This window comes from Patiria miniata, unplaced genomic scaffold (assembly GCF_015706575.1).
Source record: "Patiria miniata isolate m_02_andy unplaced genomic scaffold, ASM1570657v1 HiC_scaffold_13, whole genome shotgun sequence".
In the NCBI taxonomy this organism is placed as follows: domain Eukaryota; kingdom Metazoa; phylum Echinodermata; class Asteroidea; order Valvatida; family Asterinidae; genus Patiria; species Patiria miniata.
Genome location: NW_024037051.1, coordinates 7,656,567 through 7,669,986, shown reverse-complemented (window position 1 = coordinate 7,669,986; position 13,420 = coordinate 7,656,567). Strand labels below are relative to the sequence as shown.

At 38.6% G+C, this 13,420-nt stretch overlaps 1 protein-coding gene across 3 annotated transcripts; it reads left to right on the top strand.

Annotated features, from left to right (window-relative positions):
* Positions 1-2,936: 2,936 nt before the first annotated feature.
* LOC119721181 (glycine N-methyltransferase-like) lies at positions 2,937-9,997 on the top strand. 3 transcript variants are annotated; one of them, XM_038191082.1, is made up of 6 exons: positions 2,937-3,039; positions 4,476-4,698; positions 5,590-5,717; positions 6,454-6,707; positions 7,730-7,878; positions 9,269-9,997. In XM_038191082.1, the coding sequence occupies exons 2-6, from the start codon at positions 4,493-4,495 to the stop codon at positions 9,432-9,434; spliced, it is 903 nt and encodes a 300-aa protein (XP_038047010.1). In that variant the 5' UTR covers positions 2,937-3,039; positions 4,476-4,492; the 3' UTR covers positions 9,435-9,997. The 3 variants fall into 3 exon arrangements, with proteins under 3 accessions (XP_038047010.1, XP_038047011.1, XP_038047012.1); XM_038191083.1 differs by having other exon boundaries at positions 2,973-3,036; positions 4,472-4,698; XM_038191084.1 differs by lacking the exon at positions 2,937-3,039 and adding an exon at positions 3,829-4,048.
* The last annotated feature ends 3,423 nt before the right edge of the window (positions 9,998-13,420 follow it).

Genomic DNA, 13,420 nt, shown 5'->3' with positions numbered 1-13,420 from the left:
ATCTTTGTAAACGCTGGCAGCACGTATTTTTGAAACGCCGGCTTTGTTTGGTTTTTGGCTCTTCACTTCTTATTATCTCTGAAAAATTGAGACTGAGCAAACCAAATGGAATCATTCCAGGAGTAATTCCATGCAACTGCAGTTTATCATGGACAAAACATTTGCCAGAATACCCAACGATATTCTTAATTGAAACTTTATTATTTTCTAATGTGCACTGATTCCTACGTGTGGAGTTTAAATCAGGTCTCTATCTGTTGGGACGGGGGGGGGGGGGGGGTCCCCCACACACTTATTAAAGTGCATGGGGGATATCATATCGTTTGTCCCCCCCCCCCCCCCCCCACACACACACACACACACACACACACATTTTTTTCGTCCCCAGAATAAAACAAATTGTAGCCTGCTATATAATGATTATAATAGCTCAAAATAGCGAAGTCAATATCTCAATTCATATCAATTTAATTACGTCAGAGGCGGATCTATACTTTTGCTGGGGTGGGGTTGGGAGCTAGGGGGAGTGGTTCAGGCCCGTCAGATTCAGGCCCGTCAGATACATAATGACCACTGCGGAATAGCTTTACTTTTTTTTTGTCAGAGCAGGGGATGGGTTCGACCCAAAAAAAACCCCTCTGGATCCGCGCCTGCATGTCACTGACAGTAAAAAAGCAAGTCTGTAAAAGTCCCATGCATAATGGAATTTTTAAATTCAATCTTTAATGCACATTCGGGTCGTTCTACTTGAGTTTGTTTTTCAAGTTTGTATTCTAGTTTTAAGGGTGAGGGTCTTTGTTTTCTTGCGTTTTTCCTATTTTGCAAATTACTATATTTCTTGGGAATGTTCACAATTAAAGAAACATTATTTGAGAGATGTAATATATATATTACGATGTACATCTCAATTTTTTTCCTAGTTTCTTACGTAAATCGGAAATTGCGTCTTTAATAATGGTTGTCATATTGATCGAACGAAACTCCATGGACAAAAACAAGCCGACCTTTTGGACCTATTTTTTAGGAATAATGAGCTAACTGTGATTTATTTGTTTGGAAGTTGATATCAGAGCCATGATACGAAACAATGAGCTGAGTATTAGGCGGATCATTGCGTAATTGATCAATGAAAACTGCACTGCAGACGCATTATACTCTTTTTTTATCTGGACACACACATATTCTCACAACTTCTACGACTTTGAACGGATATCTTAAAGAGACAAATTCATGATTTTTTTAATTGGTTTGTCAACACTGTCTCCATCGTCTTTCCAAGCATCTCAAATTGCCTTAAATCTGTCCACTGTTTCCTTCATCAGCTGTAAGCAAACACCATCTTTGTAAGAAATAAGCTTGCAAAATAATATCGAGAATGCAAGCAACAAAAGCGTTCTCATCCTAAATTCTAGAAAATCAAAAGTGCAGATGTAGGAAAAGTGAAAAAGCTGAACTAACTGGGTAGAACATTACAAATTAGCCATGCACCGGCCGTAACATTATAACAACAAGCTCAATCACCTACAGGATGCGTCAGCGGAACCCCCAAACATTTTTATTTCATATTTAAAAAAAATGGTAGCACCAAGAATAATATCCAATTTCTACTTTTAGATTAAAAAAATACTGCAATTGCTCAATCCGTTCAAAGAATATCACCATTTAAACGCAATCATGCATGCCCCTAAATTCTGTTTCGCTCCCCCCCCCCCATTTTTTTGTGTGTATTCATTATGTTTGGAACAACAAAGAAAATGACACATGTACCAGAATACCTGTTTCAACAACTGTCAGCAGTATAGTGCACAATATCTTTATCAACAACCCTGGTTAGGTAAACAATTATGATTTATTAAATCCACAGTTTAAAAAAAGAATGTTGTTTTACTTTTATAAACTGAGGTTTTATCGCTCAATAATTAAGCCAATAGTGACGACGATTCTTGAAATCGCATTTTTGTACTAGGTTTTAGGGTCATTGCGCTAATTAAATGGTGCATTCTTTGAACGGATTGAACAATTTCAGTTATTTTTTTTCAAGTGGCTTATGAAATTGGCTATCCAGTCATTGTTATTTTTGGTGCTGCAAATTTTTTTAAATATGAAATATCATTTTTAGGGTTTGGGTTGTTTTTACTCACCCTGTAATTTAGATAACGTTTTTCCTGAGCTCGAAACAGGGACGGCGCCGGGGAATCGAGGAATTTATGGCACAGCACCTCTGGCCTGGACTTGGCTAATTCTGAGCATGTTTTGGACTGCATGATTGGGTTCGAAAGTGGCGCTATTTCAAAATGGCTACACAATAAAAGGCTAAAAAAAAAACCCAGATTGTTAAAATAACCCATATTGGTTCAAATGTGTCCAACCAACCCGATTGGTTGGACACATATATGTATTAATCAATTTTGTTTCAGTCAATGTGCTGGTTATCTTTCATTTTAGGCGGGACAGGTGAGAATTTCTCAAAAAGTCATGGGTCAACCTACCGAAATTTGAAAGAAAAATGACAGACGGCATGTTGACCATCATTTCTCTGTGCAGCTTGAATACCTGTGAGAGTTTTGAGTATTTTAAAAGTATAGTGGAGTATGGGCATAATGCATGGGAATTGTTATGCACCCATAAGAACCGGTTAAGCGTTGTTTTAAAGAATTATGTGCTCTGTTGGTCTCCATGTGAATGATGGACACACTGTTCGATAAGTCGAGTAAAATAGCCTCAATGAAACAAATACTTGTACATGTATATCACTCAGTTTTGTTCGTCTGGTAATAAACTACTATAGCCGAATTGCAAACGAAGCCAATGTTTGAAAACCAAACCCACTAAAAAATATTTCTTGTCTGGTATCCTAGATAACATCATAACACTTGACGTGAAAATATGTCCACGACCAGACTAGCTAAGCCTACCACATTGTAAACATTGCGTTCTATGGAATACCGTTCCGGCTGACGAAAGTTACGTCACCACAGAACGTCAGAACATGTACGATCGAGCGGATCGACTACGAAAGTACACATTTTCATCAGAAATGTAAGTTTACTTTTTGCGAAGAACGAAGTATACTGACGCTACTTATGAAAATGATATAAACAGATTAACCACCATTATACAGCTGTACAGATGGTTGAAACTAACGTCGTTAGACATGTTAGACATGTTTTTTGTTAGACCCGTAGGCGTAGCGTAGCCGTAGGCGTAGTCGTACCCGTCAACGTGGCGCGCGTGTTGTTTAAAGCCTTGTTTAAATGCCACGACCATGGGCATGATGGGTCTATTAATGTTGAAAAACATATGGCTTCACAGGCTTCTGCAATCATAGATAGAGCAAGGAAAAGATGTACGCGTGACACAAAACCTTTCCGATGTAACAGTATCAAACTCGAAGGTCACGTGATCCACAAGGTCAAATTCAAGGTCAAAGTAAAGGTGTCTTGGTCAGCATACTTCAAATAACTCCAACAATAACATTAAAAATAATGGTACATTTGGATTCCTTAAAAAATTGTTATGTTGTAACCTTTCCAAAGAAACCAAGATTAACAAATTTGGCCAACAGCCTGGTTATGGATTAGGTAGATCCGTGAACGTGGCGTCAATAACAACGCCACGCATAACTGTGTAATACAAACTTTCGACGTATGTTTAATCAATGTGACAGCTGATCGTCACATTGTTTTCGATACAGCATGAAACAGTCGTCGATCGATCAGATGATCCGTCAAATGGTATGCAGGCATGCGTTCTACAGAGCTAACAGTAACACTACAGCCTACTCGACAGACAATCATTTTGCGCGTACAACTAGTCAGGGTACCAGAGACTAGTGTGATCATGAAAAGTTGCAAACGTCCGGACCCACCTCCATAATTCCCTCTCCAAAGTCAAATTTATTTGGAATGCCGACTGTTACGTTGATTGAAATATTCACTGTAGGGCCTATTCTTCATTCTTCAGGACATTTTGAACACGTCAAAACTTTTTAATACACAGTTACGCGTGGCATTGTTATTGATGCCACATTCACGGATCTATGGATTAGGTAGGTATAGAGGCCTAGAATCATTTAAAAATTGGCGGAAACACCCATTTGGACCCAAATTTGCCCCAAAAAATGGGAGGCGATATCGCGAAAACCATTTGTCCAATGGCGTTCAATATAAATAACCCCATAAACCAAATAGGAACCAAATCAATTTGAAGGGGGAAGGGTTTAAACTTTTAATTTTGGGGGGTGATTTGACACAGAATGACCCAGTTTCTTCTTTTGAGCAGCAAATTTGAGTAGAAAATGGGATTTTCTTACCACATTTCCAGTAATGCCATGCAAAATGATCAATGCTGTTTTGTGCTTTCTCAGTACAAGGTAAAGATTGCCATCTTTATTTTGGTGCTGCAAGCGCGTCACTGATTTCTTTTACATAACCACATCTGTACCCATTTCCCTTTGTTGTTTTTTTGCACCAAAGATACTCTCTAGACCAGTATGGTGGATAGCATCTATCGGACACGCTCACTCGGTGTAGCGGCCCAGGGTATTCCTGATCAGTATGCTGATGGCAAGGCGGCTAAGGTCTGGGAGTACTACATCGGAAGCCGGACAGAGAGGACGGAGAGCTACCAACATTTCCTGGTGGATCTCTTGAAATCGCGGAAGTGCAATCACTTACTCGATGTAGCTTGTGGAACAGGGTAGGTCTCCGCAAGAGTTTTATGTTGTGGAAATGAACCCTTCCAGATCATTCTTTAAAAAAGCCGTTTTGCATCGAGGCCTTTTTTCTTTGATAAGTCATAGAGGGTCAATTCAAACATTGAAAGGAAATGTAATGTCTGTGACGGAGCCAATTAACCATGATATCTTATTAATGATTCAGAGAAATGATCCAAACCTCTTACTCTGATTGACCACTATATGATTATGATGATGGATGTACATGTATATGATTTGAAGAAAAACCAACATTTTAAGGTTTATTCACTGAGCTCTTTATTAAAGCTATAGTCCATCATTTGCAGCCATCCGAAAAAGTAACTGGCGTATTATTGTTGAAAAACATACTTGGTTGAAAGATAGTAAGTGGACTTAACTCCCTGTGAAATTAATCTTTCTGGCAAGCTATCATTTTGAAGTAATCAACGAAAAAAGGCCTTTCCAACGGTGCGTCTTAAGACGCACCATAGGAAAATTTAAATTAGTAGTTCGTTTTGTTATTCGGCGCAGCGTGCGCAAGCATTGGCACGACGCACAGGCGTGCGCGGTTGCTATAATTCGTCAGATCAGTGCGCGACATCGCATATAGCTGCAATTCAAAACATGATTCAGCAACTTTTGATTTGAAATTGAGATCCTAGAATGCTGTTTTTCTCGGAATACACAGCTGAAGCTGAGCTGAAACTTCATCAGGTTAGTTGTTCAGTATCCTTCATTAGGTTTTGAACACTTTTGTTGCTTCAAACGAACAAAATGCACAAATTACAAATGATGGACTATATCTTTAAAGTTCTACGGACCTTACATAATGCTGGAATTGGCATCTTGGTATAATGTGTTCTCTCTCCAACCATTAAATATTTCTGATGTAGAATTGACTCCATAATGCTGCTTGAAGAAGGCTTTCGGGTCATGAGTTGCGACGCCTCGGATAAGATGGTCCTGCATGCTTTCAGGGAGCGGTGGGCCCGGCGTAAGGAGGAGTGCTTCGACAACTGGGGTAAGCAGTGAGCAACAGCATTCAAGTCGAATCCTAAGCCTTATCCGAGCCTTAAAGTAGGGCCCTGCTGTATATTTGAACATTAGAAAATTTGATGATCCAGTTTGATGATCAATAGTTTAAAAAATACCATCAAGAACCAGGTGTTGGTTTTTTTTCATTAATTGCTAGGATGTGTTTGAAATTATCTTAGAAGTTGTAAATTGAATTGGCTTTAAAGTTTCTAAAACAAAAGAAGCAGACTTGCATTGCATTAAATAAACTCCGGGTTTATTGATTTTTTTAAGGGGGGGGGGTTAGACGTTTAATTTCCTAAGATTTTGTTTAAATCATTTAATTGTTTAAACATTTAAACAATGTTCGAACCAGACCTAAATGGTATTAAATTAAGGAACAGATTGGACATATTTTGGGGCATTTTGAAGTTTAAATGCCAAGCTATATCCTTTTGGTGTTTGTAGGAAAAGTTAAGGGACAGATTGGACATATTTGGGGGAGTTTTGAAGTTTAATTGCCAAGCTATATCTTTTTGGTTTTTGTTGGAAAAAAAAGAAGAACCAGACATAAATGTGTTAGTAAAACTCCTGTTTAATACACACGCTTTGGGTTTTTTTGTGACTTAGCAAAGACGGGCAGAGTTTGCAGACTGCGCAAGCATAATGCCAACCGTGCTTCATGACGGATGAACCTTAACCAAATCTCTTCAAATTTGTTGATTTGTTTCCTCCCACTGCAGAAATCGAGGTGGCCAACTGGCTGACCCTACCGGACGATATCTCCAAGGAAGGGGACGGCTTTGATGCCATCATCTGCCTCGGTAACTCCTTTGCCCACCTTCCAGACTTCGAGGGCACTCAGGAGAACCACCGTGTGGCCCTCACTAACTTTTACGCCATGCTGAAGCCAGGCGGGATCCTGATCATCGACCATCGGAACTACGATGCCATCATAGACACTGGAAGGGCCCCAATAAAGAACATCTATTACAAGGTGGGCTCTGCGAATCAGATTTATTACCTTAGTTCTTGATTGACATGCCTGCTGATGTAACTAACTTTTACACAAGAATTGAAACGCATAACAGCCTAAGAACGGTAAAGTACGATATTTAGAACACCAACAGCAACTACTTTGAGAAAATACGAGTAAATATGTAAACAAATTGTTTTTATATTAATATTATGATGTAATTGTAGCAAATATCATAAAGAATCCAGTGCACCTTCCAATTCACCTTGAACCCTCCTATGCTAACATACTCTCTGTGCCAAATTGTCCTTGCAGACAAAATTAATCAAGTGACTGTTTTCAACCTGTAAGAATTCCCAGCCCACCTAAAGCACGCTTGACTGCCGTGGACTGATTAAGTAACTTGATACAGCTATGTTAGCAGGCATGTGCAACTTTTTCTGCATGATTTTCCTATTTTTTTTGCAGCCGAAGAGGTGGGGTTTAGACACCCTAACAACCCCCTGCCCCACCCTCCTCTCCCCCTCCCTCCCTTCCCCCTGTAGATATGCCAAAGCTGCCCTACCTGTTTCTCCCTGTATGAGCTCCGTGCGCTAACAAAAGAGGGCGCCCTTTTACCTAACAACGACATCCCATGGGCGGGACATTTAGCTGGTTGACGTGCACCGTTCCTTGTGTGTGACGCACGTACACCAGGGGATTTGTACTATGTACACGCAGTGATACGGCCGCGCGTTGTGGCAAAATTGCAGTCAGGCAAGATGGCGTTGGTCGGTCACCCCCAACTGTACTTCCTTTGCCGGTGAGGGGGTACTTGTGAACGGAGCGGATTGCCCTGAAATGCTTTGGCATTGTTGGTTGTATGGATTTATCTGGGAATAAATACAATGTAACACAGTGTGGTCTGGGTAGTAAGTGGTGATTTAAGTCAGTATGGTTGTGTTTCCACAAATATGGGAAATTGTAAGAAGATTTCTGATCTCCAGCAATAAGTTCCCCCTTTGAGTAGTCATCCATACAGTTTATCAATTTTTGCACCACAGGGCAACTGTCTCAAAGACATCCAGACATCAGTGCTGTATGTCAACGGCCGGCCCTCCATGGTGACGCTCGACTACTTCATTGCCGTTGACGAAATGGCCAAGTCGGAAAAAGTCCGCAAGAAATTGGCACTTGATGAATCGGTCTACAAGTGAGTGAGAGATCATAACTCAAACAACGTGCTCCTGTTTTGTGAACAAATACTTTTTGTTTAGTGTTATTACATTGGGCATTGTCAGAAACTTTAATTTGTGTTTGTGAGCAGTAATTACACAATGCACATTGAACCCAAAAGTTGTAAACCGAAAAAAAAGTCATGATTTGAATGCACCATTTGTGCGCAGCATCATTTCACTTGAGACTATTCTTTGTAAATTTTGGTTTGAATATTTTGTTGCAGACTTTGTGGCCAGTTTTAAACTACATGCAAAAGCAAAAGCAATGGGAATTTCACAGTGTCAACTGTTGCAGTTTCTTTGTGACATTTACAGAGTACCATGTGTGTGATAAAATGCACTTTCAAATTCAAGTGTAAAATTCTTGTCTGTTGTCGATGTTAATTTGTTATGCTGTGCAAATTTAGTTGAGGCTGGCTTTTTGTATTCTGTTTGAGTGGTTAGCAAAATGAAACATTTGAATCCATGTAAACATAGCATACAGGGTTGTTAAAAAAAAAAAGGACACCCACATTTGACAGGAATTATCACCTATTTTTGAAAATTGTTTATAACTGTCGATGAGTAGCTATTAAAGTACTGACCTTTAAGCAAATGTGACGAAAAAATCGTTGCATTTGCACATTTCGTCGTTGAGCTATGCCAATTTGAACATTTCATGTGCGAAACCTGTTTGTCCACAGAGGTAAACATTCCGTTCGCTTGACTGAGCTCAGCTATCGGAGCTTTATTTGAAAGGGCATGACATTTTTGATATGTTAAGTTATGCAACAATGAACTTAAGCCAACAGCTCATTGAGTAGATGATCTTAACACTGATTTGAATAATTGGACAGCTTCAATAAAAGTTACTAGGGCAAAGTGTATTTTGGTGGGAAGGTTTTTTAATTGATATGAATTACGAAAACTTCCAATTTACATTGAATAACCCGTGGACAAGACTGAGTTTGGTGACTTGTATTCAAAGTAGCATAATATCACTGTTTTTGCAACTTTTACTAAGCTTTTTTCACCATACATGGTTAAAGGACTATACTTTACTACTGTGTGAAAAAATATTTAAAATAAGTTCATTTGTTGGTAAAACTTGCTGTCAAAAGTGGGTGTCCTTTTTTTTTTAACCACCCTGTAGGTTTTCACACTACTGTGCAAAAAAAAACAGGTTTTGTCTAGCCAGTGTATAACTTGAAAAAACAAAACAATTATACACGGCATATGAATGATTATGCTTAAACTGTATTTTTTATTGATCTTGTGAGTTAGATTTTTATATCAAAATGAACTTTTTCATGAAAAAAAACTTTCTGTGAGCTACAGGCAACCAGAAATCCAATGTCGTTGTATTTCTGTTCTTTCGTTTTCAAGGTTCCGTCTGTCGTACTACCCCCACCGCCTGAACGCCTTCACAGACATTCTCAAGAAGTGCTTTGGAGAAAACTGCAAGCACTCCGTCTACGGGGACTTCAAACCCTTCAAGGAAGGCGATAAGCCGTCCTACTACATTCACGTCATCGAAAAACCCTTGGAATAAACCCCTTCAACGACAACTGTAATTATTCCGATCAATTTCAGCTGGGAGTCACCTCAATAAATATCCAAGAGAAATTGAGGGGAAATCTGGCATTTGATGCAGAATTCTGAACAAACTTGCCCAGAATCTTACAGCAATGAAATGTTCAGTTTGCAAGCAAATGCTGATAACTTCATCACAAGAACATTCCAGGTAAATTGTTCAGAATCGTGCTACTAATACAAAATTGAATGGGCCTTTTGCGGATAAGCTTGTTTGAGACTTGTCACGAATATTTAACCCCCCTGCTATCTGAACACTCACAGACAGTCAAAAAAATCAATCCTCTTCCCTGCCATGCCTTTTACACAGGCTAGTCACCAACAGTCAGATCATATTTCAAGCAAGCACTTGTGGCTTATCAAATCAAGTCTTCAGAACCCACCACCCCACCTTGCGGAGGTCGGGCGACATGTGAGAAATTTCTGGCTACTTTCCAGTATGTATGGTCTATTGACAGATTTGTCGTCACACAAAATTTGCGGCCACTTTTCAGAAAAATTACCCATGTCGCTAAAAAAAAAGAAACAAAAATGTTTGCCACAATTGGAATGTTTACTCCAAAATAAGATAGTTACATTTTTTTAATCAAAATTTATAGCACTGCATAGGCATGTTTATAGACTTAGTTTGTCTTTGAAAATCAAAACAGTTCGTAAAAGTAATGAAGGCTCAGCAGGTCTCAGAAAAGGTCTCAACTACAACACTACGTAAACAAAAACAAATTGTTTACTATAAACAAAATAGTTTGATAGCTTGTTAAAAATCGACCTTATGAGCAGTGATGCCATCCTTGTGATGGAGCATGAACAGTGTTCATATGGTAATGCAAGAGGCTGTTTGGATCAACTGATGAACACAAATATGCATAGAAGCTGCTTTAACAGGAGCGCGCCTGAGCCACTGATGAACACATTTACATGTATATCCTACATAGAAAGAGCTTTACAGTATAGTATACAACTGTTGAATGCTTCGAGTGGTGTAGTAAAACTAGCCTCCCGAGGTGATCCATGGACATTCTATTTTCCCGAGGCGAAGCCGAGGGAAAATAGAATGCTCCATGGATCACCGAGGTAGGCTAGTTATACTTCACCACAAGATTGAAGCATTCAATATTTGTTTTATAACACTTCACCCACAGATTCTGCTTGGTTTTAATATTTTAAATTATTTAAATCTAGATACGGTTTAAATACACCTAAATTTCAATACAAAATTGGTGGAAAATGTGTTTCTCTCTTCCAAAGTACCCCTTCACAAAATGTTTGAACCCAACTCTGCTGCGCGCTCTCTTTGGAACAAAACGCGCTACGCGCACGCCAGCATGCATTTGCACACAAATACCGCGCCGTGGATATAGTACTTTGGTTGCAAATGGTATAGTACTTTGGTTACTACGGGTATAGTACTTTTGGCCGTGCACAGAAAGATAGTGAAAATAGAAAGTATCATGTGACTCGCTCTTGGCCAATCAAGACACAGAATCGTGAGTGAGGTGTTATAACAGTGTTTATAACATGAAGATTTCTCAGATAGTACACACAGGGTATCCTTAGTCAATTATGCACTGCATAATAGACCTTATGGTTGCAGACCAGTAAATAAACTGCCATAGACCCCAATAATAAACGCACCCACTGCAGAAAGTCAGGAAAAATACTCACAACTCACTGAGGTGTTCGAGACACACATCAAATTTAAGCTTATTTCATCATCTTTCATTTTCTGTTCAATTTTTTTGGGGTATTCCAATGACTTTTGGGAGAAATTTCCATCCGAAGATGATCACCCCTTTAAACAGTCCTGAAGCCCATCGTCATTTTGAAAAACGATGTCTACGCTCCATTGCAAAATAGAGTGCCTTTAGAGCCCAATTTCATCCAAATCACAGAAATGCAAGCTTACAGCCCTGTGCACAGCTTCCACCCCTGTGCACAGCTTCCACCCTTCTTTTTTACAAACCCTCAAGTTCATGGCCCACAATATGCTCAAATACTGAAGAATTTGAGGGCATGCAAATCGTGATTTGGCCGTCGTAGGCAATTTCGGACTGATTTACTGGCCTGCTCCCTTATGTGTTAAGACAGGGTTAGAGGACAATAGTTAATACATCACTAGGGTAGGCATGAATAAACCTTTTGCGCATGCATCATTACTAAATTAAAGATGGAGTACATCATTTGTAATTTGTGCATTATGTTCGTTTGAAGCAACAGAAGGGCTCAAAAGCTAAAGACAGGTGCTTACCAACTAACCTGATGAAGTTTTAGCTCAGTTAATGCTGTGTATTCTGAGAAAAACAATATTCTAATGGTAACTACATGTATTGCAGTTGTTAATTTAAGTTTTAAATTTGATTTGTCGAGATTGGAATGGAAAGCTCAAGTCTTTTTATTTGTTCTTGGTTTTGAAGCGGTCTGTGAAATTCAAAGTATGTTTTCCTTTCTGAGGTGTGATGTTTTGATTAAGGTTATACATTGTATCCACACAATTCCGATGGGAATGACGATTCACAAGTCTATTCTCAGTGGTAAGGTTAGGGTAGACGAAACAACGTAAATCTATATTCTGGACTTACTGGGTAAGACATTAGTGTGTCCAAGCAAGTATTTTTCTAGAGTGAGTTTCATGTTTAGTGTTGTTATTTTATAGAGAAGAACTATAACATTAAATCACGTACGAAAAAAGCTGTGTGTGATGAACAGTTGTTTATTATAACTTTGTAAATGATATGGATGCATCGTTAACACAATGAATTCGCTGACAAGCAACTCCAAGCTGTCTGTGTTGATGTAATTGCCCCCGAATGAAAGTTTGGAGGACAGTGTCTAACTTTATAGAAGTATACCTCTTACCGTTTCTTTGTTATTTTTGCTTCAACTTAAGCCTTGTGTAGATATTATTTTATTGTTGTGGATTGTTAGATTTTGTCACGAGTCTTCAAATACTTTGTTACCCTGTACTGTACCCATGTTGATGAGCATGCTAAATATGCCAAGTGGTGTTTCTTGATCATTTGAATTTCAGAAATCGATCAAACAACGAACTTGCAAACCACTTTATGCATTACTTTTATTGACAGGTGAAAAAATAATGATGCCATTTATCCTTCGAACCCAAATGCAAAATGTGGGGTAAATCGTGATTGATTCGAACGTTTTCAGAAATATTTTTCAAAAAGAAATGATTTATCATAATCTTGAAAGTCACAAATAACATCATTGTAAATTGAAAAAAAAGAATGTGTCTATTTTAATTTGATTGCAGAACTAATTGATTTAAATTGTATTTTTTGAAATGAAGGGTGTGATTAAAAGTCATCTGAAATCATTGAAGGTGTTGTGCAATTTGAAAGTTTTTTGGATTTCCGAGTAACTATTCCAGAAAGATAATACATTGGAAAATATTAACAAATAACAAATAAGTGTAGGCCCTACACTTTACCTACATATACCCCCCCCCCCCCCCCAGTATTAGGAGGTATCCGAATGCATGGGAAAACTGCCGGAAGTTGTTTTAGATTTTTTTCAGTTGCTACTTCCAAAGGATTGCAGACGCCCAAAACTGAAAAAGTGGGATGTTGAAAAGTCATTAGGACATTAAATTGAAAAGTCATTGGGACATTATTTTTTGAGGAGCACTATTTGATTTTAAAGGGGGGCGGGACCTAAAATCTACCCTGCTAGAAGTAAATGTGCCGCAAATTCGAAATGTCCCAAATAAATAAAATAATAATTATTAACGTTGGCAGATTTTTTTTCGGTCGATGTCTAATTGAAAATTCAATTTATTTTGCTTAGCTAGGAAAATAGCAAACATGTGTAGGCCAACAACCTTCTTTTTTTCTTCTTTTTTTTTACGGCCTCTTCCTTTTGTTCATTCAAACAATTAATAGGCCTAGGTACATTTTTTTCTGACCGTAAATCCATAGCTTGTCACCGGCA

Excerpts from the sequence above, each read along its gene's own strand:
- LOC119721181 (XM_038191082.1), top strand. The coding sequence starts at position 4,493 with ATGGTGGATAGCATCTATCGGACACGCTCACTCGGTGTAGCGGCCCAG. Across the intron at positions 5,718-6,453 it reads GGAGTGCTTCGACAACTGGG|AAATCGAGGTGGCCAACTGG; the intron begins GTAAGCAGTGAG and ends CTCCCACTGCAG. Across the intron at positions 7,879-9,268 it reads CTTGATGAATCGGTCTACAA|GTTCCGTCTGTCGTACTACC; the intron begins GTGAGTGAGAGA and ends TTCGTTTTCAAG.